Source organism: Pteronotus mesoamericanus, unplaced genomic scaffold (genome assembly GCF_021234165.1).
Source record: "Pteronotus mesoamericanus isolate MK-2021 breed Mesoamerican mustached bat unplaced genomic scaffold, CSHL_Meso_final contig_169, whole genome shotgun sequence".
Taxonomy (NCBI): Eukaryota; Metazoa; Chordata; class Mammalia; order Chiroptera; family Mormoopidae; genus Pteronotus; species Pteronotus mesoamericanus.
Window position 1 is genome coordinate 28438968 of NW_026555068.1, and position 22956 is coordinate 28461923.

Genomic DNA, 22956 nt, shown 5'->3' on the forward strand with positions numbered 1-22956 from the left:
ACAAGACACAGAGTGACAGAAGGGGCGAACCCATGTCTGTCCGTAGCTAACGGGCGGCTGAAGGCAGAGGCGCCGCCCCTGGGGAGGCAGAGAGGGGTGGGGAGGGGGGCCGAGGACAGCCCCCCTCCCTGCCGTGGGGAGCGTTCGGGGTGTGATGGAGACCGCGCCCCAGCCCCCCTGAAGGGGTGTCTGCAGCTCAGACCCGGGGCTTGCGAGGTGGGGCACAGCCGGGCGGCGGGGCCGCAGCTGGGAGTGCGGTCCCAGGGCCGCCAGCGCACCAGGGGGCAGGGCGCTAAGAGCAAGGCAGGTGCACGGGGCATCCCGCGGCACCTTGTGTGCATGCATGTGGGGGAGGCTCCCCACGGGCTGACGGCCTCTGAGGCTGTGCGCTGCGCGGAAGTTTTCTGAGGCAGTGCCGAGCGCCCTGCCGGCCGGCTGCCCCGGATGTGCCGCCCAGGGAGGGCACGCCTCGAATGCGTGTCTAGGCGCAGGGCGCCCGGGGTGCTTGCATCGTCCTCGCACACACTGGCGATTTGGGCAGCTCCCAGAGCCTGACCATGGCAGTGTCCAGTCCCCAAGGCGGAGGGCGCAGCTGAGCTGGTGGAGGGGCCTCCGGCCGCCTGCGGGGCTGGGACGCGGCTCACCGACGCCCAGCGCCGGGGCTCCCCCTGGACGGAGCGCCCTTGGCCCCCAAGCCTCACCCGCTGCAGCCACCCTGGGGCTGGCTGTGCCGGAGGACCCCGCGGGCTGCCCCTGCTCCCCGCACGCGGGGAAGCGGGCGCGCTTCCGTGGACGTGTCTCCCGCGCGTCCCCCAGGGCGTGTAGGAACCATAAAGGCAAGGATTCATCCTGAGCGGCTGTGGGGTGTCTCCTAAGACACAGCAAAGAGAATCCACTCGTGTGTCCAGAGTAATCTTTTGGCTGAACATTTGAGGTGATTTCTCACCAATGTCGAGCCAGAACATAGGTCTTAAGAAAAGTACGCAATTATGGCCACTGGAGACGTTAAATTAACAGCTAGACATCTCACCCAGAGGCAGCCTCATGGAGCGAACGGTGTTTTGAGTTCGTTCCAGACTTAATTCAATGTATTTTCATTTATTGATTTATTTTTAAAATGGGGTTTAAAATATTAATACATGATAAACTGAGCCATTTTCTATAAAACCACTTAAACCAAAGCCTTCCTCTCGCCAAGCTTCTACGTGCCCAAGACGCACGTTGGTGACCTGGAGCCAACAGTGCCGCTCAGTGAATGAAACCAGTTACAGTAGATTCATATGTGGCCGTGACAGGTAGGTGTTCTGTTCTGACGCTTGAAGAACATAAAAGCTTAGGAGGGTTATTATCCCCTTGGTAAATCGTCTTCCTACATTTTTTATTTATGGGATAAAAGGAATTATTCCAGCTCTTGGGTTAGGAACCCCCAGCCGTTGTCCTTCTTCAGGGTTCCCTCTCCCATGGCGGCCGAAGCAGCCAGGTCTGTGGGCCGTGGGCCCTACTTATTTGCTAAGTGTGCCTGCTCACCTCTCGCGGGCCTAACGCATCGCCGCGGACGGTGAGCGTTTCGGAGGCCGCCCGCCCGCGCTGGCCGCACCTACGAGGAGAAGGGTGACCGCAGCAAAGCGTCTCCTCTCCGCCCGCCGCCGCTGCCAGGTCAGAGAGCGGCTGTGGCCGCGGGCCGCCTGGGGCCTCCCCGCACGGGGACGTCACAGCTCCTCAGGACCACACGGGAGCCAGGAAGCGAGAAAACGCACAAGCCACGTGGCTTGTCCTCTTAGTCCCCAGGGTCGGCTTCTTCAAATTGGACAGTGAGACTCTGGCTTTGCATAATATGTCATCCAACCGATGATACTAACTCGCATTTTGAGAATATATGAATCAGCGATAGCCAGCGTATTGTAAGCATTGGCTGTAGAAAAACGGTTGACAACTCACTGTCTCTGCTTCAGGAGTTTGTAATTAGTGGCTCTATTTGGCTCAGAGGTCCTGCTGGCAATTTAATGAAAGTTATGGGCTTTCCATACGTGCTGGATTTCACAATCAGTTTTGTGAACTTCATGTTTGCCTGAAATCCTAGGAGTCACAGTTGGATTTCAGGTTGAGCACTGTGTGGATTTATAGAAAACATAGTTAGAGCGCTCGCTTTTAGCTACAGACATCTCTAGAAGCCTTGCCATAGAGAGAGAGAGATGCAGGCGGGGAAGGCAGGCCAAGAGACACAGCGCTTCTGACAGGCGGTGCTCGGTAGCGTAGGCAACGCATGACGTGTGGCGTGGACAGCAATGGGCCGCGCATGGGCGGGAAGCCGAGGGAAGAAGGGGCCGTGCAGCCCGGAAGGGCCACCTGGAGGGGAAAGAAAAAGGAAGAGGCCTGGAAAAAGCCGAATGAGATTTGACACTTGCAGATGATGGAAACGTATGTTTTGGGCGAAACGTGACTGACGTGGTAAGGAACATGGACTGTGTTCTTGGAGACAAGAGGCTGGTGAAGAGGCCTGAGCAGGGTCTGACCCTACAGAGAGGGGACAGGTGGTGGCATGTAATTGCCACAGATAAATGCAACAGCTAAGGACACTTGGTGTTTTCTGAAGACGGCTCTCCATGCAGAGAACAGGAGTCGGGGGGTGCGCCCCCTCCCAGGAGTTTAGGAAACCTCCTTGTTGTCATCGGGCGAGGGGTTCCCTGCCCACCCCGGCTGACGATGCCAAGCAAGGCAGATCTGAACAAGGAGTTAACGCTGTCCTCAGACAGTGCCAGCCCGGCTGTGCGGAAATGCGCCTGGCTGCTGGACCTGGAAAACACAGAGGCAAAGCCACTTCATGTGCTGAGGCCCTGGGTGAAACCATTGTCACAGGCCGCGGAGGGCAGCTGGCGAGACCAAGGCCCTTTATGGCGCAACCTTGCCGTTTCCAAAGCCACCCTGTGCCGCAGACGCAGGCACAGCTTTCCTACCACCCAGGCTTTGCCCGGGGCGAGTCTTTCCAGCTCTTTCCTTGGAAGGAAGCCAAGGGTGGGGTTCTACGTCGTTGCCCAGTGACTGAGACCTGGCAGAATGGCGGCCTCTGGACCTGGGCGCTGCTCCACAGGCCGCCCCGTGGCTCCCAGTCCAGTGCGCCGACCAGCGTAAGTCTCCTGAGGGGACAGCAGGACAGGTGCCGTTGCAGAGCCTCTGCCATTGTAGGAGGTGGTGCGGGAGGACCAGCCAGCCAGTACTTGCAACAGGAGCCGCCGAGCTGTGTTGAGGTGGGTGGGCTCCGCACGACCACCGTGTAGGGCTCGCGGCTGAAGCCAAAAGCCAGGGCCTGAGAGCAAACCCACCCTCGGGGCCTCCCCAGCTACACCCACCCCCTTACAGAGTGGCGCGCGGTGACTCACGTCTGTATTGGGAGGATAAACTCATTTTTTAAAACTTTCCGTTGCAATGTTTCTTGGAAAACTCCACTTGGATGGCAATTTTCTTAATTGGCAAAATGGCTCAGAAGCTGGTGCTAAGTAATCGCTCAATTGAAATAATTGGCATGATGACTTAAGGCCTTTGAAAAAGCGGTTGCCGTGGAGTGCTAAAATTACATAAAATGTAAATTCAGTGAAATGAACACCTTTGTCACATTGCCTTTCTTACTCTGACAAGGGAGGCTTTGGTAAGTGGTTCTATTTTCTGCAGCTCCTTTGTATCCCGTTGGCTCCTCCCACGACCGTCAGGAAAGTCCCGGATTTTAATTACGGGTTTATGGGGAACAGGACAGAGCTCTGCCGTTAATTTTTCTCGAGATTTCAGAGAAAACGCCATTGCTGCCCAAAGAACCATAAAGAACCGTTCTTCACCTCGTAAGAGTGGCCCCACCTCTCGGAATTGCCCCTCACATGCAACGTCTGCCCTTCATTGCTAAACAACTGAAAATAGTTTCACACTGCGCCCCCTGGTCTGAACCGGCTATGAGAGCCCCCGCCATTGTCCTGATGCGTGCGGGTCGCAGCGGAACACTCAGCAACACACGTCGCCCGGTTCAGTCTTTTTGATGCTCCTTCTTCAAACCGCCTATGACTTGCAATTTTCTTTGCCTAGGAAATTCTATTTTCAAAGTCGTTTCTTGTGAAATGAAGTTTTCACTTGGATGATTACTCTTTAGGTCTTATTTCATTAGCTAATTTTAATCTGATTACTTCTAGGCAGGAAGCTCATTATTTTGCTTGTTTATGTATTTTTTCCAGCAACAGGTATTCAAGAAATGTGAAAAGTAATTTTGCATTTTGACTAGAATTTAAAAGGTGGGTGTTGAGAAGTACAAAGAAAACAACACAAAATAACACTCATTGAACTTCCGGGAACATTTCACTTTTTCTAGCGGAAGGATCAATGTTGTCTCCTTGTTCCTCTAGAAATTAAATCACATTTTTAAAATGATGAACAGGCTGTTTATTCCTTGCAAATGTAAAGTCATGCCCAAGAACAATTAACTTAAAAAATTGCTCAGGTACAACACATATAATAAATCCTACATCAAATAACTTTGATTCTCTGCGATAAACAGAGGCCTTTTCCCGTCCCCGGCGCGGGGCCTTGCGCTTCATGGCGTGGAATCAGGACGAGTGTGGTTTCACATTTGATGTCTCCAAAAGGAGGGTGACGTGCCCACGAGCTTTGTCTTGTCGTCTTTGGGGTGCGTTGGCCCTGCACCCCGTGGCCAGCGATGTCGGTTTAAAGAGGGCCTGTCCCAGCACCTGCTCGGTCTCAGGCTCTGTCCCCACCCACCTGTGCCCTGTTCTCACGCCCTGCCTGACGTTCCACCGTGGGCCCTGGGATCGTGCCTCCTGGGTGGCTCCTATGTCTGCTAGCCAGGGTGGAAGGGACGTAACTTAGGCTTTACAGGTTTGTAGGATATGGAGTATTAATGCGGCAGATTTCCAGGGAATGAGCATCGCTTGTCAACATCTGTTTTAGATACAGATAAAAGTGGCATCCTGCATGCCAGCGTGCCCGGTGTCCCTGCGGCTCATGCAGATGGTCTAGCCTGGTGCCGCTTGATGAACCTGTCCTTGGAATTGGGCTGGTGACCAGCATGTCACCCCTTTTGTATCCCCAGTCGGATTCTGTGGGGAGCGCCTCATGACGAAGGCTGCTTTCCCAGGCCCTGCTGAGGGCGGCTGGCGCCCCTGGAGGGTGTTTGCTATTTTCTCATTTTTCCCTGACAGGGCCTGGAAGAGTCCTCTTGGCTGAGGGGCTGACTGTCATGATCAAAATTCAAATTTAAATAACGTACCAGCTACAGGCATTGGTGTCGGGTATGATTTCCACCCAAGGCTAAAAGAAAGAAAGTGTTGATAGCCACCACATCTATTTTATGAAAACAATACAGTTACAGGTATTAGAGCCCAGGCCTGGGGTATAAACACATAAGACATGTTGGAAGACACTCCACGTGAAACAGCACCTGACGTTCTTCGCGACTTGCCGGTGCGGCGCCCACTTCTCCTCTTACGGTTCTCTCTCGCTCCCCCGCTCTCTCTCCCTCTAACATTCTGTTATTTTAGAGCAGTTTTAGGGTCGCAGCCTTATTGAGCAGAAGATACAGAGATGTCCCATACACCCCCTGCGCCCTCGCACACACACACAGCCGCGCCCCACCAATGCCCCCACCCGATGGCACACTCGCTACACTCAGGGAACCTGCAGGACGCGTCATCACCACAGAAGGCCCACGGCCGACGTGAGGGTCACTCAGGTGCTGGGTGTTCCGCGGGCCTGGACCGATGCACTGGGGCGCGTGTCCGTTGCTACAGCGTCACACGGAGCAGCTGCAGCGCCTGACGCTCCTCTGGGCTCCCTTGCGTTTTAGGCGACGTACGAGCCATGGCTTTGCCAGTGTGTTTCTATATGTACTGAACTTGGAGGACAGACGAACCAATGTTTCCTCATATGGATCTGCTAATTGTGTTTCATAAGTAAGCAGTGTGCAGGCTAGTCTATGATGGAAAGAGACTCCAGCCACCGCTTAATGCCCAAGCACGTCAGCGCCCGCGAGGCGGTCGGACTCACTTCCGCCGGTCGGCTTGTCCCCATGTCCTTCCGTGCCCTGCGACCTCTTATAGGCAGTGCAGTCGTTTCTCACAGAAATCTCCCCTGCCAGTCCTTGCCTGGAGCGCCAGACGCCAGTGGGAGCCGACGGGTCCTCACGTGGCCAAGGCGCAGCGAAGGCGGCACCATCACGCGGACGTCCCTGTGGCTTTGAAGACAAGCGTCACGGCTGCGTCTATTTCTCCCCGACTGCAAGCGATCACCGGCAAACACAGCAGCGCGCATGAGCGCCGGCCGAGACCCTTCCCTAAGTGTCCCTTCCGGAATGTGGGGGTCAGACCTGGGCTGAAGAAACCGCCGTCGTGCTCCCGGACAGCAGTGGCGGGGCATCGGAGCGGCGAGGGGAAGCTTGGGGACAGAGAGGGTCTTTCTGGGTGGCACTTTGAATTGACTGGGCAGCAAGCCTATTGCCCTGCGTCGGAGCCTCGTGGCAAGAGACCAGTCGCAGCGGGGGGAGCGGGCGTGGGAATCTACGCAGGGAGTTTCACAATGGACAGAACCAAACGGCCCCGTCGGAGAACAAGGGGTAGCATCGCCCTTTCGTTTAATTCTAAAACAATTCCAACTTCTGTTACTAAAAGAATCCAGTTAAAAAATAAAGTTTTCTTAGGGGAATGAGGCTCAGAAGGTCAGATGTGGACCATGAGGCCCGTGCCGAGCAGACGTCTCAACTCATGGCCGCCCAGCCGCCTGGCCGCCCCTGGAGAGCGGAAGGCTGGCCGGCGGCTGCTCCCTGGAGGCCGTGGTTTGTGATGCGGTCGGCCAGTGTCCTTCACACAAGGGAAAGGAAACGCAGTCGTTAACAGAGCAACACACCGTCCCTGCTCCCATCCGATACGAGGTCAAAATAGAGTATGTGGCTACTGTCGTTGTGAAATCACTGGGTTGGCCAAAAAGTCCGTTTGTTTTTCTTCCTGTAAGATGGCTCCAGTAGTGCTTAGTTGTGTTTAACCTCATTCAAAACAATTTCGTTAGATTGTACTGTGACAGCTGTCCTATCAGCGTGCATTTAAAAAAACATCCAAATGGGTGAATTCCTGTGTAGTCAGTTTCATATTGAAGATGGAAGAAATCTTCGACATATTATTCTCTATTATTTCAAGAAAAGTAAAAACACAACTGGAATGCAAACAAAAGATTTGTGCTGTGCACGGGGAAGGGGCTGTGACCGATGGGACGTGTTAACAGTGGTTTGCGAAGTTCTGCGCTGGAGATTTCTCGCCGGACAATGCTCCGTAGTCGGGTGGACCAGCTGAAGTTGATAATGATCAAACCCAGGTGTTGACTGAGAGCGACCCATGTTACACCACACCGGGGACAGCCAACGTACTCAGAATATCCAAATCAATCCAGCTCTCGGTGAAAATGAAAACAGCCTTTTATCTTACGGAAGAAAAGCCACGCAGACGGTTTGACCCGCCCGGTCTTTGGCATAAAGTACTGCAGGCTGTTGGCCCACGGCAGCCTCTGTGCAAGCAGAGCCCGTCACTCCACCGTGGCAGGCGCTGAGCCCCGCCTGGGAACCAGGGCCCGCGAGGGCACGTCCGGGTGGCCACCTCCCGCGGCAATTCACGCACACCGCCCCGGCGCGGCTGGCCAGCCTGTCCAGCTGCCTGCGCTCTGCCCGTGCACGTGTCCTGTGCACACACGTGGGACTCTCGGTCCCACACCACAGCCTGTTTACAGTAGTGCCCCCTGCAGGTGACGGTGGATGTGAAGCCGGCCGGCACACGGCCAGCAGACTGTCGCCGTCCCCAGCTCCACCCTGGAGAAGCCTGTCCAGCAGGGTCACAGACACTGCAGGGGCTCAGATAGGAGAGGGATTCCACAGGTTTTGTAAAATATAGAACAAAAAAAAATGGCAACAGCAACAGCCACTCTTCCCTCCACTGTCTTCGCTCCGGGCTGCAGGAGACAGGGACGCGCAGCACACGGGCGAGGGCCGCCCGCTCCGCTTAATCTGCCCCTGACGCGGGGCTGCTTCAGGACCCGCCCCGCACAGACCCCCGCGGTCAATGTGTCACCGGCCTCGGGCCCTGCTCAGAGCTGGGCTCAGCCCTCCACAGCTCCCAGCTGCGTTCTGGAATCAGATCCCGCGGCCAGTGAGCTTGACTCGATTTTCACCGTGTCTGCACTTTTGAAAGCTGACCGGTTCCTTTCGACGAATGAGCAAGTAGGGGACCCAGTGGTTGATCTCACTTTATACTCAAATCAGGCCAAAAATAAATAAATAAATAAGGAACCATGGGTCCTATGTCAATCAACCTGTGCCGCACTCATGGGACGTCTGACCAGTGAGTGTTAACAGAAGGGACGCCGAGAAGCGAGCAGCCGTGTGCACGTGCCACGCTTGCCCGGGGCCATGGCTGACGGCCTCCTCCGTTCCTTCCCCGCACACTCGCACCCAGGACGCCTGCTCTAAGAAGGGAAACAGGGCTCCCCTCCTCCCCCACATCACAGCCCCTGGGGCGTGCCCTGTTCCCAGAGCAGGAACAGAGGTTCTCCTGCGGGCACAGCCAAGGAACTCAAGACCCGCGTCCCTAACAGGAGGGGGAAAATGGCTTAATGTTGCCTCGACGTTATAGTAGCAGCAGCTGCTCTGGACGCATTCTCACAGTGGAAACCAGGGCGGAACCCCGTGGTCCTGGGCCTGCCACGCATCGCACATGTGAGGAGGCGCAGGTACAGAGCTTGCAGCCATGGCGGGTTCCTCAAGAAAACGCTGAAACTGAGCAGCAGCACCAGAGTTTCCAGTCGGAGGTCAAGGTGTCTTTGTGCGGTGGCGTCCGGGAGCCACTGTGACCGTACAGCGTGACCGGGAGAGAGAAAGCAGATGCGCAGACCCCACGCATGACGTGGGGACCCAGGCAACCACGGCAAAATGTCCCAGGGGAGAGCCCCACGTCGGCATGAAATGCGCCCACCCAAATACACACACCATGGCCATGTTTTATGTAGGGTATTAATAGTGTAACGGCATCTCAGATAATTGGGCTTTTAAATATTTAGTTAGTCCGTTGGGACTCAGTGGCCACAAGTCGACCTCTACAGGTTTTCACGTCTTTCAATAGCGTGCATAAACTTCTGAGTTCGCTCGCTTTCATATGCCTGTGTCGGCACATGCACATGCATACACATGTAGACGCACAGTCATGCAACTAACCGACTTTACCTCTTAAAACTTCTCTGCCACCGGAGCCGCACAGCGGGTGAAAGCACAAGCCCCTCCACACGTGTCTCTCTTTTACCACAGCCTTCAAAACAACGTCGGCACGACGGGCAGAGAAGGCTCCTCCACTCCTGGACCTCCCCCGTCAGTCACGGTGGCGAGTTAAGCTTTGGCTTCTTGGGTTTCATCCCTGAAGGTTCAGGGTTTTGTTTTTTTTTTTCCTTCATTGCTTTCTTTCTGTCTTTCTAAACACTTAATTTAGGACTGAACTGCGCACGCCAGCCGACGGATGAGAAAGACCTTGAAGCGGGGCGGGCGGCCAACACCCGGCCTCCGGAACAAGTGGCTGAGCGCAAGGTCAACGCCTTTCATGGGAAGCACCAAGAAGCATAGATTCCCCGGGAACGCTTTCCATGCCTCACTATTGGGGTCATGGCTCTCTTTGTTTTCTTGGTTAAATTGCTACCCTGAGAAATAACTTGGTCAGATAGCGCTTGTTGGTTTTTAATTTCATGGAGAGGCACAGCTCAAAGCGTCCTTGGGAAGGCAGCTGCCGCAGCGTGTTGGCCGGGAGGCTGGCGTCCCCAAAGGTTAAGTGTGTGCTCAGGCCTCCTCCAGCAGAAAGGCTTAAGTGCTCCCCAGAGCGCAGCGTCCACTGGTCTCTGAGCCTGCCAGGCGGCCCCAGGCAACAGCGCTCAGCCAAGCTTGCCGCCCCGTCCCCAAGGCAACGGCCCAGGTGCGCCTTACCCCAGGCCTGCCGGGGGTTCCGCCAGGGGCTCCCTGCTCCCGGGCCCTCTTTCCCGGGTCGCATCTATTGTTGTTCAATTCTTCTGGTCCCAGGAATGAAACCTCATTCAATGACCTTAAGAAACAGAGACAGCTCCGTGTGACCTGGCCCAGGGGACGCACTTAGGGACCCTGGAAGCTGCTGTGCAGGCCCAGTGCTCCCTGCCTTTACCGGCTCCCGGGTGTCTGCCGCCTCCAGGCATCAATATGCCACAGCGACCTGTTTGGGGGAGGCATGTTCCGACCGCCTTCCTATGCAAACCACCATAGTCACCAAGCTGGACGTAGCCTCCTCTACCCGCCGGGGACCGCGGAGAGCCCCACACATGTGCCCAGTAGCTGCTGTTGACGCACACGCAGGTCCCCTCTGCCCACCTCCGCCCTTTGCTGAGACCTGGCCGTGGTCACTGGCTGAGGGCGCCCCTCCTCCCACACCTTCTCTCCTGACCTGGGAACCCTCCGGCTCTGTGCTCGCCCCGTGGAGAGCTGCCTCAAAGTGCTGGAAAGGGGCTGTCCCCTTGGCCCAAGAGGGAAGGGACTGGTGGGTAACTCCCCCCTGTGGCCCCTCCCAGCCCACTCTGCTCTGCTCCCTGGGGGCTCCCGGGGGCGCCAGCGGCTCTGAGCCCAGGTGGCCCGAGCAGGGCCCTGCGCCGTGAATCTGCTTCCCGTTCTCCTTCCCCTTTCCAGCCCCTGCGCGGGGGCCACCGAGGCCCTTTCCCAAGCAGATGCAGGGCGCCCCACCTGCGTGGCCACCCTGTGGAGAGGAGACTGTCCGCCCCGCCGCGTTCAGTTGTTCAGTCCTTTTGGCTGCTCAAATGATCTGATAGGCACGAGGCAGGGTAATGGGAGAAAACAACCAAATGTGTCACCTACATACCCGGGGGGGTTCCCTAAGAACACAGGCCCAGGGACACCCGGGCAGTGAGGGCTCCTCAGACACCCCCTGGAGCTGGGAAGGAAAAAGGGGTCTGGCTGGGTCTCCAAAGGGGGGAGGGCAATTCCCAGGGAGACGAGAAGCCGGTGGCCGGTGCATCAGAGTCTGCAGGGCCGCCTTCAAGCCCGGGCACAGAGAGGGCATGGCTCCAGGGGCCTTGCCAGGGCCCCGCTTGGCTGTCACACCTGGTTCCCAGTAGACGGCAGGTACCTGTGGTGATGCCTCCCTTCCTGGGGCAGGTCCTGTCTCAACCCTTTTAGGAAGTAAGTGGGAAGGGGCGAAGATTCTTGAGTCTTTTGCTCTTTTAAAATAGTCAGTATCCCCTCAAAGGGCATGTGTCATAGCGGCAGACTCTGTATTTCGATGGGACAAAAATTAACGCATGCCCCCCACAGTCTTCACAGAAGCGGCCTTCGGAGGCTGAGAGGCAGCCGCTGCGCCGTTTCAGAGTAGAGCCCGAAGAGGGGCGGGGGTCCAGGTGACCTGCCCGCGGCCCGACAGTTGCTAAGAGAGAGCCCAGACGCAACACTGACCTGCACCACGACCGGGACGCACTCCGTAAGCCCGGCCTGGGTGGGAGGAGTGCGCTGCCGCCGCGGAACCCAGGGGGGTGAAGGCGGCCTCGGCCACAGGACAGCAGCGGCCTCCGCCCCCCGCTTCCCGCGAGGGGCACCGCACGTCCCTGCGGAGCATCCGTGCCAGAAAGGTCACACCCGAGCCTCACCACGGCCTTACCTGATGGACCGCGTACAGGGCATTCGACGGACAGAGGGAGACACAGAACGTCCTCCCAGTGACCTGGCCAGCAAAGCCTACAAGCCGGACTCTCTGCAAAGCACAAAGCTCGTTTTGCCCAGTGAATTGATTCTAGCGTGGAAGGGGAAGGGCAGAAATGGGGAGAGAAACTGCACAGTTTTAGAGGGCACTTCAGAGGCACACCAGCCAGTTACCATGTCTGCACCTTATTTGGATCCTCAGTGGACAACTGGACCATTTATTGCAGTGAGAGAACTGGGGAACCTTGAATCCTGCCTGGAGAGTAGATGGCGTTCAGGCCTTGCTGTGTGTGTGTGTACGTGTGATAATGGCATCGTGGCCATTTGTTTTCAGAAGCATCTTGGTTCTGTAGAGGTACCTACTGATATGTTTATGGGCCTGTGACATATTTATGCACTGCTATTTGCCTCAAAACAAATTGGGTTGGGAGGGAAGTTTGTAAAGATGCACCTGTAAAAAGAAGAGCGAAGAATTACTGCAAATGAGCAGTAGATATATGTGGGTTCAGTACATTCTTGTCTGTCATTTTGCTTATGGCCAAGAGCTCCGGCTCTGAGCAGCCCGGCACCTCTGCCAACGGCCCCGGGGCGCGGGGCCGGGCCTGCACAGCGGGAGGGGCAGTGCCCTCCGGCGGGGACCGCGGTGCTGGGCAGGGCCTCTCAGGCGTGCGCCGCGGCCCCCACCAGCGTCAGCCCTGTGGCAGCTTCTGTCGTTAGTCCCCTTCTTTTCGAAGCGGGACAGCGCTCCGCTGGGTGGAGGGGCAGCCTTTGGGGTCTTCTTTCTTCCGTGCGCGGGCTCCAGCATGGCCTCCACCCCTTGGCTCGTGAGCCGCAGCGCTGTGACCATGGGTCACGAACGCCTTTTCAATATCCTGCTTCGTGGGGTTTTGGCTATACACCTGGAGGCGGGGCTGCTTGATCAAACGTGGCTTTGTCCTTGGTCCGCCGAGGGCCGCCTTCGCGTTTTCTATCACAGCTACACCGCGCGACATCTCTGCCCACGGTGCACGAGGGTTCCTGGTTCTTGGACTTTCTTAAATTTTAACATCCCATTGGCATCACCCCCATGTCAGTGTGTGGGACAGAAAGCCCCACAGCGTGGGTGAGCCCAGAGGGGGCCGGCCCGCAGGGGGTGGGCTGCTTGCCCCCGCCCCCCCGACCCCGCGGGCGCCGAGGCCTGCCGCTGCTCTGCACGCCCGCGCCGCGCCGGCACGCGCGTCCGCGTAAAGTGGCAGTCAGCCCTTACATTAACACGGATAGCAAGAATTATTGCATTTCCCATTAGCAAAGACAAAACAGTGTGAGGAATAGACTTATGTTTCTGTGAAGTGTTTTCACAGCAGGCTTGGAGGAGGAGGCTAGTCTCGTATCTGCTTCTATACTCAACATGCCATGCGAGGTGATTTTGGGTGAAGTCAGTGGAGAAAATCAGGCTTCACACAGGGATGTATTCAGAAAATAGATATTTTATTGATCTTTGCGCTCATGGCAGATATTCCTTCATCCCACACGAACCTTAATAGGTGGCCGTTTCGCAATAGTGAGTTGCAATGTGGAGTCTGAACCCTATAAATAATTTTTGCACTCAATTATAGTAAAATCAATTGACTTATCTTGCCTTTGGAATGGATCTTTTACCCTTGAATGATTTTGTGGCATCAGAGCTGGGTCATTTTAAAATTACCGGCTCACTGACATATCCAGATTTACGTTCGCTGGTGCCGATATCTAATAGATCTTGTACAATAGCTTTTAAAAAAAAGTGTTAGTATCACTACCTGTGTCATCAGAAAAATCTTTTAGTGTTTGAAAGGTGTGAAGATTACAGAGGGTTAGTTTTCCAAAATTTTAATATTTGCTTAAAAGCTAACATGTTATCAGCAAAAACATTATTTTTAATGAAATAATAACTGATTGTTTATATCAGAGTAAATGTCACCAAATACCCCGCTGTGAAAATCTGACCATCTGTAGGAGGAACAGACGTCCGAGGGGCACAGCCGTGCAGGATGCCCCCCCCCCCCCCGCCCAGTGAGAGTGCGGCTGGGTCCCCCTGCTGTTGGGTCTCAGTGGGAGGCACAGGTGACATCTTCTCCGGCGTCCAGACCTGCTGAGGCTCAGGGGGGTCGGGGGGGGCATTCCGCAGGGGGAAGACTGTGCACTGCCCTGCATTCGGTGGGGCCGCCCGGCAGGACCGGCGAGTGGCCTCCGGGAGCAGAGAGCAGCCCGGTCAGCAGCCAGCAGGGGGGCGGGTCCCCCGTCAGCGATCGCAGCTGCGTCCCGCCCGGCACACCTGGAGGAAGGTTCCCCCATGGCCCCGGCGGAGAAGCCAGCGTGGCCACCTTCAGCGTGAGAGCCACATCACTCCCAGGGCCCCGAGAGCTGCGCCTGGACCCCTGGCCTGTGCAAGGATGAGGGGGTACACGGCGGCTATTCCGCCGCAAAGTGTGCGGTGATTTTTCATGCTCAGCCAAAACCAGCACACTGGTCTCGGGGTGTCCGTCTGTCTTTGAATTAAAAACGCCACTCCGGGAAAACACAGTGAGTTCGTGTCTGACGTCGAAGACCCGCACAGGATGTCCCGCTCACTCCAGGCCGGCTCTGCCTTCTCAGCGGCTGGCTGTCCTGCGTCCGCGCCCGCTTCCCCGCATAGAATGCAACGAGACGCGCCCGGGAGGGCCGCCGCCGAGGGCGAGCCGCCATCTGCCTGCCTCACCGTTGGTGTCCTAAGTGGGCCTGTCGCGAGAAGGCGGTGACCGTGGGCGTGGCGCGGTGCCACCTGGGGGCCAGCAGCGTACACGCCGCTGCCCCTGTGCACAGCTTCACAGAAGCAACAGGCATCTTTGCCAGAAAGTGAAAGCAGTTTGGACCTGATGGGGCCCCTGAGGGGTCTCGGGGTCCCCAGGCCCAGGCGTCATGTTTGGAGAATCGGGGTCCCGTGTCTGCAGCCTGCCAGTAGGGTCGGGGGTTTGTACCCCTGTTTGTACCTGCAGCCCGGTCGTCCTTCCTGATCCAGTCTCAGGGGGCCCAAGTCCCAGCTCAGGTGTCTCAGCTCAGCAGGCGCGAACCCAGGCCGGACATCCCTGCACATCCTGACCCCTCTTGCCCTCCACTGCTCGGTGGACGGCAGACTTGTCACCCAGCTGTCCGGAACGTAGGCCACGGTTAAAATTCCAGATTTTGCATCATAATCTGATTAGAAAGCCTGACCGAGGAGAACTGCCTTACAGCCCGGAGTCTGCGAGGAGCTGCCCCAGAGGCCCCCGGCCTGGTCTGACGCCTGCCCCCCGCCCCCCGCCTGGCTTCTCCCGCCAAGCTCTTCTCCAGGGTGAGTGACACACGGCAGCATTCTGGGGACATGGTCAAGAGGCTGCGGGGTCATGGGTCACAGGAAAATTTAAAGATAAGAAAGCAGACTCTTTTTATAAGAGAATCATTTCAGATCTGTCCCAGGTTGGGGCCAATACTGTCTCACATTTAGTCAAGATGATCCACTCGATCAATAGCTTGATTCCTCGGCTATTGTGACCTCACACTGTTCAAGTCACTTTCCAGTTCGTCGTACTTTTATGGAAGTTCAATGCCACCGTATTGAAAAGTTTTTGTCTTCAACGGTTTGTCTTCCAAAATGGAAGGGGCCTGTGTCTGGGTCCCGTACAACAGCTGTTTGTTCCGCCTTCTGCCGGAGCCCCGCCCCCTCCGCGCTGTCCTTGGGGGCCTGGGTGTTGGCAGGAGCGGGGAGGAGGAGCCAGCGTGTCTCCAGCATCAGCGGCGCTGGCCTCCGTCGGGCTCCCTCACACAGCGCGTCCGGGGGGAGGCCCAGCGGTTCCTCCCTCGAACCCGGCTCTGCCGCTTCACGCGCGGAGACATTTTTTCACTCCCACGTAAAGAGAAACAATCTCGTCTCCATGTGTTCTGACCACATTAAGTTTGATTTAATATGCCATTCAGTGAAATTAATGAAGCTTTTTCCAAAGCACTGGGGCCGAACAGCAAAATAATGGCACTTACAAACTAAGAATAATTAAATTCGATGTGGGGAAGGAGGAGACATGTTCACCCTGCACATGCCAGGAGGGCTCAGAGTAGGGACGCCCCACGAATGCGTTTCTCTCGCCGACGTGGGCTGACCGCCGGGTGAGCTCTGGCCTGGCGGGCCATTCACGCTGCGGTGTCCGCGGTGTCACCTGAGTGGCCTGGCCGTTGTTAACATCGAGGCTGCTCAGGACCCTCGGCCGCCCCACCCAGCCGGTGTGAGCCCACGCGAGCCGCCCGAGGGCGCGCCGCCCCCAAGTGAGAAGAGGGCTGCGGACAGGCTGAGAGCCTCCCCGGGAGGTGGCGTCCACGTGGCTGAGGGTGAGCAGGTGCCCCCGGGAACAGCTGCGGGGGTCGCGCCCCGTCCTCCGGTGCTTCCAAAGGCCCAGCTCCTGCGGCTGCTCTGGCCCGGTCACCTTGGAAGGCTTCCCAGCCCCGCGCCTGCCGACTGCCTCCCAGGGCTGGGTTCCCGGCCTGGGTTCCCGGCCTGCCGCGCGGACGCTCTGGGCTTCCCGTGGGTCAGGGAGGAGAAACAGGCTTTCATTCTTGTCTGGTGAGAAGAAAGATGTGGGTGTGTCGTGAGCTCTCTGCTGCAGTGAACCCCGCCGCGTCCCCGAGGGCCGGCGGGCAGCGGGTGCACGCACGGCGGGCTGGTGCCCGACGGCCCTGTACTGCGGACGCGACGGTGGTCGTGGACTTGACTGTCCACAGGCCCTCGCCGCCCGGAAGGGACACGTGCCCTGTGGAAGAGCCGACCCACACTGTTGGCATGGAGGCCCTGTCCTGAGCAGCCTCTACGAGCAGAACCAACAGGCAGGGGCAGGTGGGGCAGGCGGCATTCCAGTCACTTCCCGCGGCTCCTGCCCCTCCCTCCCGTGGGCGCGTGGCTGGTGTTGGCCGTCGCGGCCTGGGCTCCTCTCTGCTTGCACACGAGGCCCTCAGCACAGCGCCTTTCCCTGCGCTGGGTTCTTTAGCCCCTAAAAGAAGACAGTTACGAACATGGTAGTGCAAAAATGTTGTTTTTATTCACATTTAAATAACGTGCTTATTTAGTGATTCTTGGAGATAAGTCTTACCCTTATTTTCTCACAGCCTATACATTATTTAGGGGGGGTTAATTGTTACTACGATGTTTTTTAATCTAGAAATACATCTCTTGATAGGCTATTTTATCGGTTTATTGATGTATGAGATACCGGGTTACAGGGAGGTAAAGTGCGTGCCGATTTCTCAGTTGGACACTCGGATGAGGGGACACGTTCCTCGTGTCCTGGGAACCGCACCTGCTCAGGGAGCTGAGTTCTCCTCGCAGCTTCCTGTGCGAGGCTGGCGAGGTTCACGGAAAACCTCGGGAAAGGAGAGACAGCACCGCGGCCCAGGGAGCGTGAGCCCTGTCCGAGCGCTGCCCCCGAGGGTGCGCTTTCCCGACAGGCGCCTGCGCACGGTGGGCCGGCCGCGTGCCGCCGTGCGTCTGCCGCCGTGTGTCTGCCGCGGCCTCGTCTGCTCTGTGACAACAGCGCGGTGGGGCGGGCGGCGCCTCCACAGACCGGGGGGCTGAGGTTTAGGGGCGCTGCGAACCTGCTGCGGAGGCACCTCTGACGAGTTTCAGGGCGGCGATCAGATCTCACACCTCACTCCGGGGTCCCTGTTGTGTGCATGTGTGGCTTTGCCTAGTAAACCATGTAAGTTGGGTTAGAAAATGTCAAACTGGAATGATCCTCAGTGTAGGTCTTCGTTTGCTCAGACACTGTAACAAATGTCATCTGCCTGGGAAACGTATAAACAACAAGCATTTAATTCTCATCGTTCCGGAGCCTGGGGCGTCCAAGACCACGTCTCCAGCAGACGTCGTATCCGGGGAGAGCTCTTTGCCTCCTAGACAGCGGCCTTGTCGCCCTGTCCCCGCAGGGTGGGGGAGCCCCCACGGTCCTTCCACAAGGGCGCCGATTCCACACCGGGGCCCCACCCTCGTGACCTGAGCCCAAAGGCCCCAGCCCCCGATCGCACCTTGGGGGTGGGGATTTCAACAGGTGGATTTCGCAGGACGCAGGCTGCAGAGCACAGCGGGGCAGCCGCTACGGCGGAATGCTCCCCCGCGCCCGGTGTGAGGGCCAGAGCGTGTGCTGGGTGAGCGGTGACCCGCGGCCTCGGCCGAGGCGCACACACGCCGCTGTTTGTAGACCAGCTCGGGCGTCCCCGAAACCCCTCCTGCCAGACGGGTGCCCGTCCCCTTGCCTTCCCCAAGAAGACGCTGGAGCGCATTTTCCCAAAGTCCGCCTGGGGCCAGTCGTACAGGGAAGACTGCGACTCCGTGCAGAGTCAAAAGCCAACGCCTTCCCTGGCGCCGCCTGCCCTGCCTAGAGCAGTGGACAGGGGAGCCGGCGCCCTTAAACCCCAACCCTGTACCTGCCCGACAAGAACCAACCAGGGCTGCGTCTCGGGGTATTTCCAGAGCGAGGCGCAGATGGGCTCCCTGGGCCCCCGGAGCAGCCTCCCGTTTGCTGAGCCGGCAGTGTGTGCGGAGCCACCACACGCCCTGCGGGAGCCGCGCCGGCCGGGCCCTGGGGAGTTACAGCGGGACACTGTCTCGGGCGGAGGGGCTCAGACAAGGAGAGTCCGTTAAGGAAAAGCACCCGCGGCCTGTGTGGGGAAGGGCGGTCACCTGAGACGGCTCTGGTCACCACCGCAAGTGGCCTCTCCCTCTCTGTCCAGGGACGGCGGTGCGGGGAAGAGCGGTGGGCGTTGGCCCACTTTCCTCGCTCTCCTCCGTGTCTCCAGTGTCCCCGGTCCGCGCCCCCTCCCTCCCCCCCTCTGCATCTCCTGGTCCCTCCCGCCCCTCTGTTTGGGAGGAAATGGCCTGAAATAACTTCTGCAGAGCAACCCAGTAAATCACTGCAAAGCTAAGTTAAAAATCTTTTAATCCCAATGTGCTCCAAGTTAAACCCTGACCGGCCTTATCTCTGACAACTGAAATCACAGGGAGATATATCATTTAACGATTGTCAGGCCCAGGGAGACAAATGCTGTGCAGTTCATGGCCTTTCTTTCACCAAGCATTCGACTGCGATTACCTGTTAAGTTGGGTAAAGAAGCCAAAAGCCAGTGTGGGTGGGTATCTGCCTCTCCCCCACCCCGCAGCCTTACTTGTTCCCCCAGGGACACAGCTTCGCACGGGAGGGAGCTGCTTTCCATTGGATGGTGGCCTTGACGACATCACAGTGAAAGGTTCTGATAACCAATCAACAAGGACATCAGCAGTAGAACTGTTCACATTACACCGTATAGTAAATACAGACGTGCGGCTTTTCAGTGGCAAGAGGTCGCTCAGACGCCAAGCTTAGGGCGGGCCGGGGTGTACCGGCTGATTTAAGAACAAAAAATGAAATGTAATAATTGAGTTCCTAAAACTTGCTTGTCAGTTTTTCTCAAGGGTCTGTGTTCAAGGACATCATAAAAATCTAATAAGTGTAAGAATACCTGAATTTGGGTAAACATACAAGAGCAGCTGCTGGCAAAATAACCTCGTAAAGAAAACATTTCTAGGTTAGAAATGATTGTAGTCATAACTGAACTCCCCATAAAATAATATATAGACAGCGAGACAAGAAAAGTAAGATTGATCTCGAAGAATGAAAGAACTGCATTAGCTATTTTAAATGCAAATGCAACAGAGATGGCATTTTTAAGCTGCCAAGTTAGTAAATACTTCAGGTGCCGTAAGTCGGCGTTAGCACAGGCGCGGCAGTCGACGTGCTCACGTGAACACCCGTGGAGCCACGGGACAGGCTTTCTGAACCCAGCCCAGCGCTTCCGCCCGAGTCCAGACCAGGAGCCCCAGTCGCGAGACACGGTGCGCGAAGCCGACCAGGATTTGGGGGTGCAGGGGAGCTGCTTGCTGTGACACGTAGTTGCAAGGGCTGAAGAAAGAAGCACATGTCTAATAGTAACAGAATTAAATATGTTATGACTGGTCCATTAGAAATCTTTTTAAAAACTTTTAATGACCTCAATAAACACTGTTAAAATATGCTGTGTAATGAGGAACACATAACAAGGTAAAATGCTTAAAGCAGCCATAAGAGACTAGTAAAATGCTTTTATAGTTTTGTTTTCATTCCATAAACCTCACAGGGGTGCCTGCCTCTGCATCCCTGTCAGTTTGTGCATAAACGCACATGGGGTCGGCGACAAAGACCTAAAAAGCGACAGCACTGGTCACGTCTCGGTGATGGGTTTACACAGACAGCACTTCTATTTTCTCCTCGATAACTTTAGGTTTGCCTCAAGTTTTCTGAAACGCCCATGGAGGACTATAATCGTAAATAAAAGCACCCACGGAAAAGGAAGCTGGTCAGAGCTACACGGCCCAGGGCGCACTCCTCACTGTATGACGATCGATGTGAATAGACATTCAACTCCTGTTTGCACAGCCTGAAAATGTATAGACAATTGTGTAGGAAAGTGACCGCAGACACTGTCAGGGACCGAGCCACCCCGTTCAGGGTCCTCTGCTGAAGACGACGTAGTCATCACGCCTCAGCCCCCAGGAGCCTTGTGCCCGCATTTGCTGTCGGTGCGCCCCCTGTGTCGGCCAGGGCTCCCCAGGGCATCGGGACCAAGAAGGTCACATATCATGCATACGATTTGTCATACAAAATATGCTCTCACAATGATGGAGGCCGACAAGTCCCGAGACCTCCGGGAGGAGGTGGCCGGGGCGCCCCAGGGGGGCGGGTGGTGTGGTGTCGGCCCAAAGGCTGTTCCAGTTGGAATCTGAGGCCAGGGCAAACAGAGGCCCCAGCACAAGGTCGGTCAGACAGGCGGGATCTCTCGTACCTGGGAGAGTGCCGGCTTTTTGTCCTAATTGAGCCTTCAACCACTTCGGTGAGGCCCACCCACCAGGGGAGGGCAATCCGCTTTACTGGTCTCTCCATGCACATGCTAATCGCATCAGAAAAGGAACACCCCCGAAATGTTTGGCCAAATATCTCAGCATTATACAGCCCGGCTGAGGTGACACCAGGACATTATCCATCAGACCCGTCTTCCAGATAAAGTAACAAACTGAGTTAAGTGACTTCCTCAGGCCACAAAGCCACCCAATTTTAAGCAAAGATTTGAACCCCAGTCCTCCTGCTCTCAGCTGCTCCAGGTCTAGTTTGACATACTTGAATCAGAAAGGTTAAAGTTAAGTATTTTCTATAATTTACATAATATTTTAACATTTAAATTAGAATATCGTTTTCTGTTTTCTTTCCACAAAAGCATGCCCCTGCTTTTTCTTTTTCCAGAAGAGTAGAACTTCTTAAAATGTGGGATGCAGGTCCTAGAAAAATTAAGAAACTCATTCCAGCCTGAGAGCCACGCCTTCGGAAACCACGCTCCCCTGTGCCCTCTCTGTGCTGCGCAGCAGTTACACGGGCCTGGGAGGGCCTGTGCTCTTCTGCTGAACGTTTTGTCCCCGACACTGCGAACATGCTTCGCGCACGCCAGCTCTCCGTCGGTGCCTGCTCCTTCACGAAACTCTGCATGACGCCATGAGTATAGGAATAGGTGAACGGGCAACTTTCATTTTTATCTAAAGCTTTTCACGGCAAATCTGGGGAACTCAGTGGCCCCTGCACGTGAGGCCGGCGCCGGCCTGAGCCGCAGCACAGCGACAACGAGCCTCAGACCCCGCCCTGCGGGCGGCCCCTGGCCTGGGCGGCGCGTGGACAGGATGCGCTGTTTTGGGCCCCGACCCTGCAGCTGTGAGGCAGGCAGTTCCCCCCGCCTGGCGCCCTGGCTCACCAGCCCCTCCACCCCTTCGTGCTCTCTGTGTCCTTGCGGCCTGGGTGCGGCCTGCTTCCAGGTGGGACGGCGGCCGTGGCGGGGCACCTGTGAGGACAGACGCTGCTCCGTGGTTTCCCTTCATTCGCACCTGCTAACGGCTTTGTTTTGTTTCTTCCAGTGAAAAAGGCAATTGAGCTGAAGTCCCGAGGAGTGAAGATGCTGCCCAGCAAGGACAGCAGCCACAAGACCTCTGTCTGTAAGTCCGCTCCTTCCGTACCAGGGGCAGTGGGCCGGGGGCGGAGCGTGGGCGGAATCCTCCCTGGGGCGCTTCTGGAGAAGCCGCCCGGCCAAGTGCGCCCACGCTCCAGCCACGTCCCTGTTTCCACCCGCAGGAGCACCTCCTGGGAGGAGGGACGTGCGCTGACTCCCCGTGGTTGGGGAGAGGGTTGTGCTGATCGTACCTCCTCTGTGCAGGTCCAAGCCACCTTCACGCTCTGCCCACAGCGCGGCGGCTGCTCTCGCACAACAATAATAAAAATCGTCTGATCGTTGCAGTGCATGTTGACCCACCTTGGCTTCTGGGTACCCCCCTTTAGTGGCTTCCCGCTCATTGTCTCCGCGACCGCAGGCCACTGACTCTGCCCAGTGGCCCTGCCCTCTGGCACTTGGAGAGGATGGGGAGGTGGACCCAGACACTGGGGGCACGAGGCTTCAGACACGGGCTGTGCTGTAGGCTCTCGAGGCCACTCTAACCAAGCGCCGTAGACAGAGATTTAAATATATTGCTTGTTGTCCTGGAGGCTAGAAGCCCAGCATCAAGGGTCGGCCGGCTCAGCGTCTGGCGAGCCTTCCTTCCTGGCGTCAGCAGCTGCCCCCGACTTGTAGTCTTGCTGTATCTCCAGAGGGCGGTGGGGATGGGGGGTGGGGCGCGGGGCGGGGGACGGGGAGAGAGTGGGAGGGAGGGGGAGACGGGGGAGAGGGAGGGAGGATCTTCTCTGTCTCTTCTTCTGAGACCCTGACCCCACCCTGAGGGCTCCGCCCTCGCAGACTCATCACCTCTCCAAGGCACTGCCTCCAAATCCCGTAAAATTGTGGGTTAGGATTTCAGTACGCGCCTGCTGAGGGGAGGCGAACACCCGTCCGCAGCGGGGTGGGCTCCCCGAGCTCTGCCTTCGGTTCAGGCCCTAGAGCTCCACGGACAGGGGCCGGCCCGTGAGTGTTCTCTCTGCGCTTCCGGCTCGGCAGTCGGTCACGGCCGCTGTCGTCCAAAGAAAACCAGACGCGTGAGGGAAGCAAGCAGCTGCGAGGCAGGGAAGGAAGTGGTTTTTGAAAAAACATTTTAATATTTAGTTATTGTTGTCTTTTAATTCAGGATGTTCAATGAGAAGGGAGATGTAGGACTTCTT

The 22956-nt window shown here is 56.8% G+C and overlaps 1 protein-coding gene across 1 annotated transcript in view; it reads left to right on the forward strand.

The window, feature by feature from the left end:
* The window catches only part of CSMD1 (CUB and Sushi multiple domains 1), a 720682-nt gene that overhangs the window by 422522 nt on the left and 275204 nt on the right, over positions 1–22956 (forward strand). The window contains exon 7 of the mRNA XM_054565852.1: positions 21729–21806. Coding sequence (XP_054421827.1) covers positions 21729–21806 — 78 coding nt within the window. The remainder of the gene's footprint in view (positions 1–21728; positions 21807–22956) is intronic.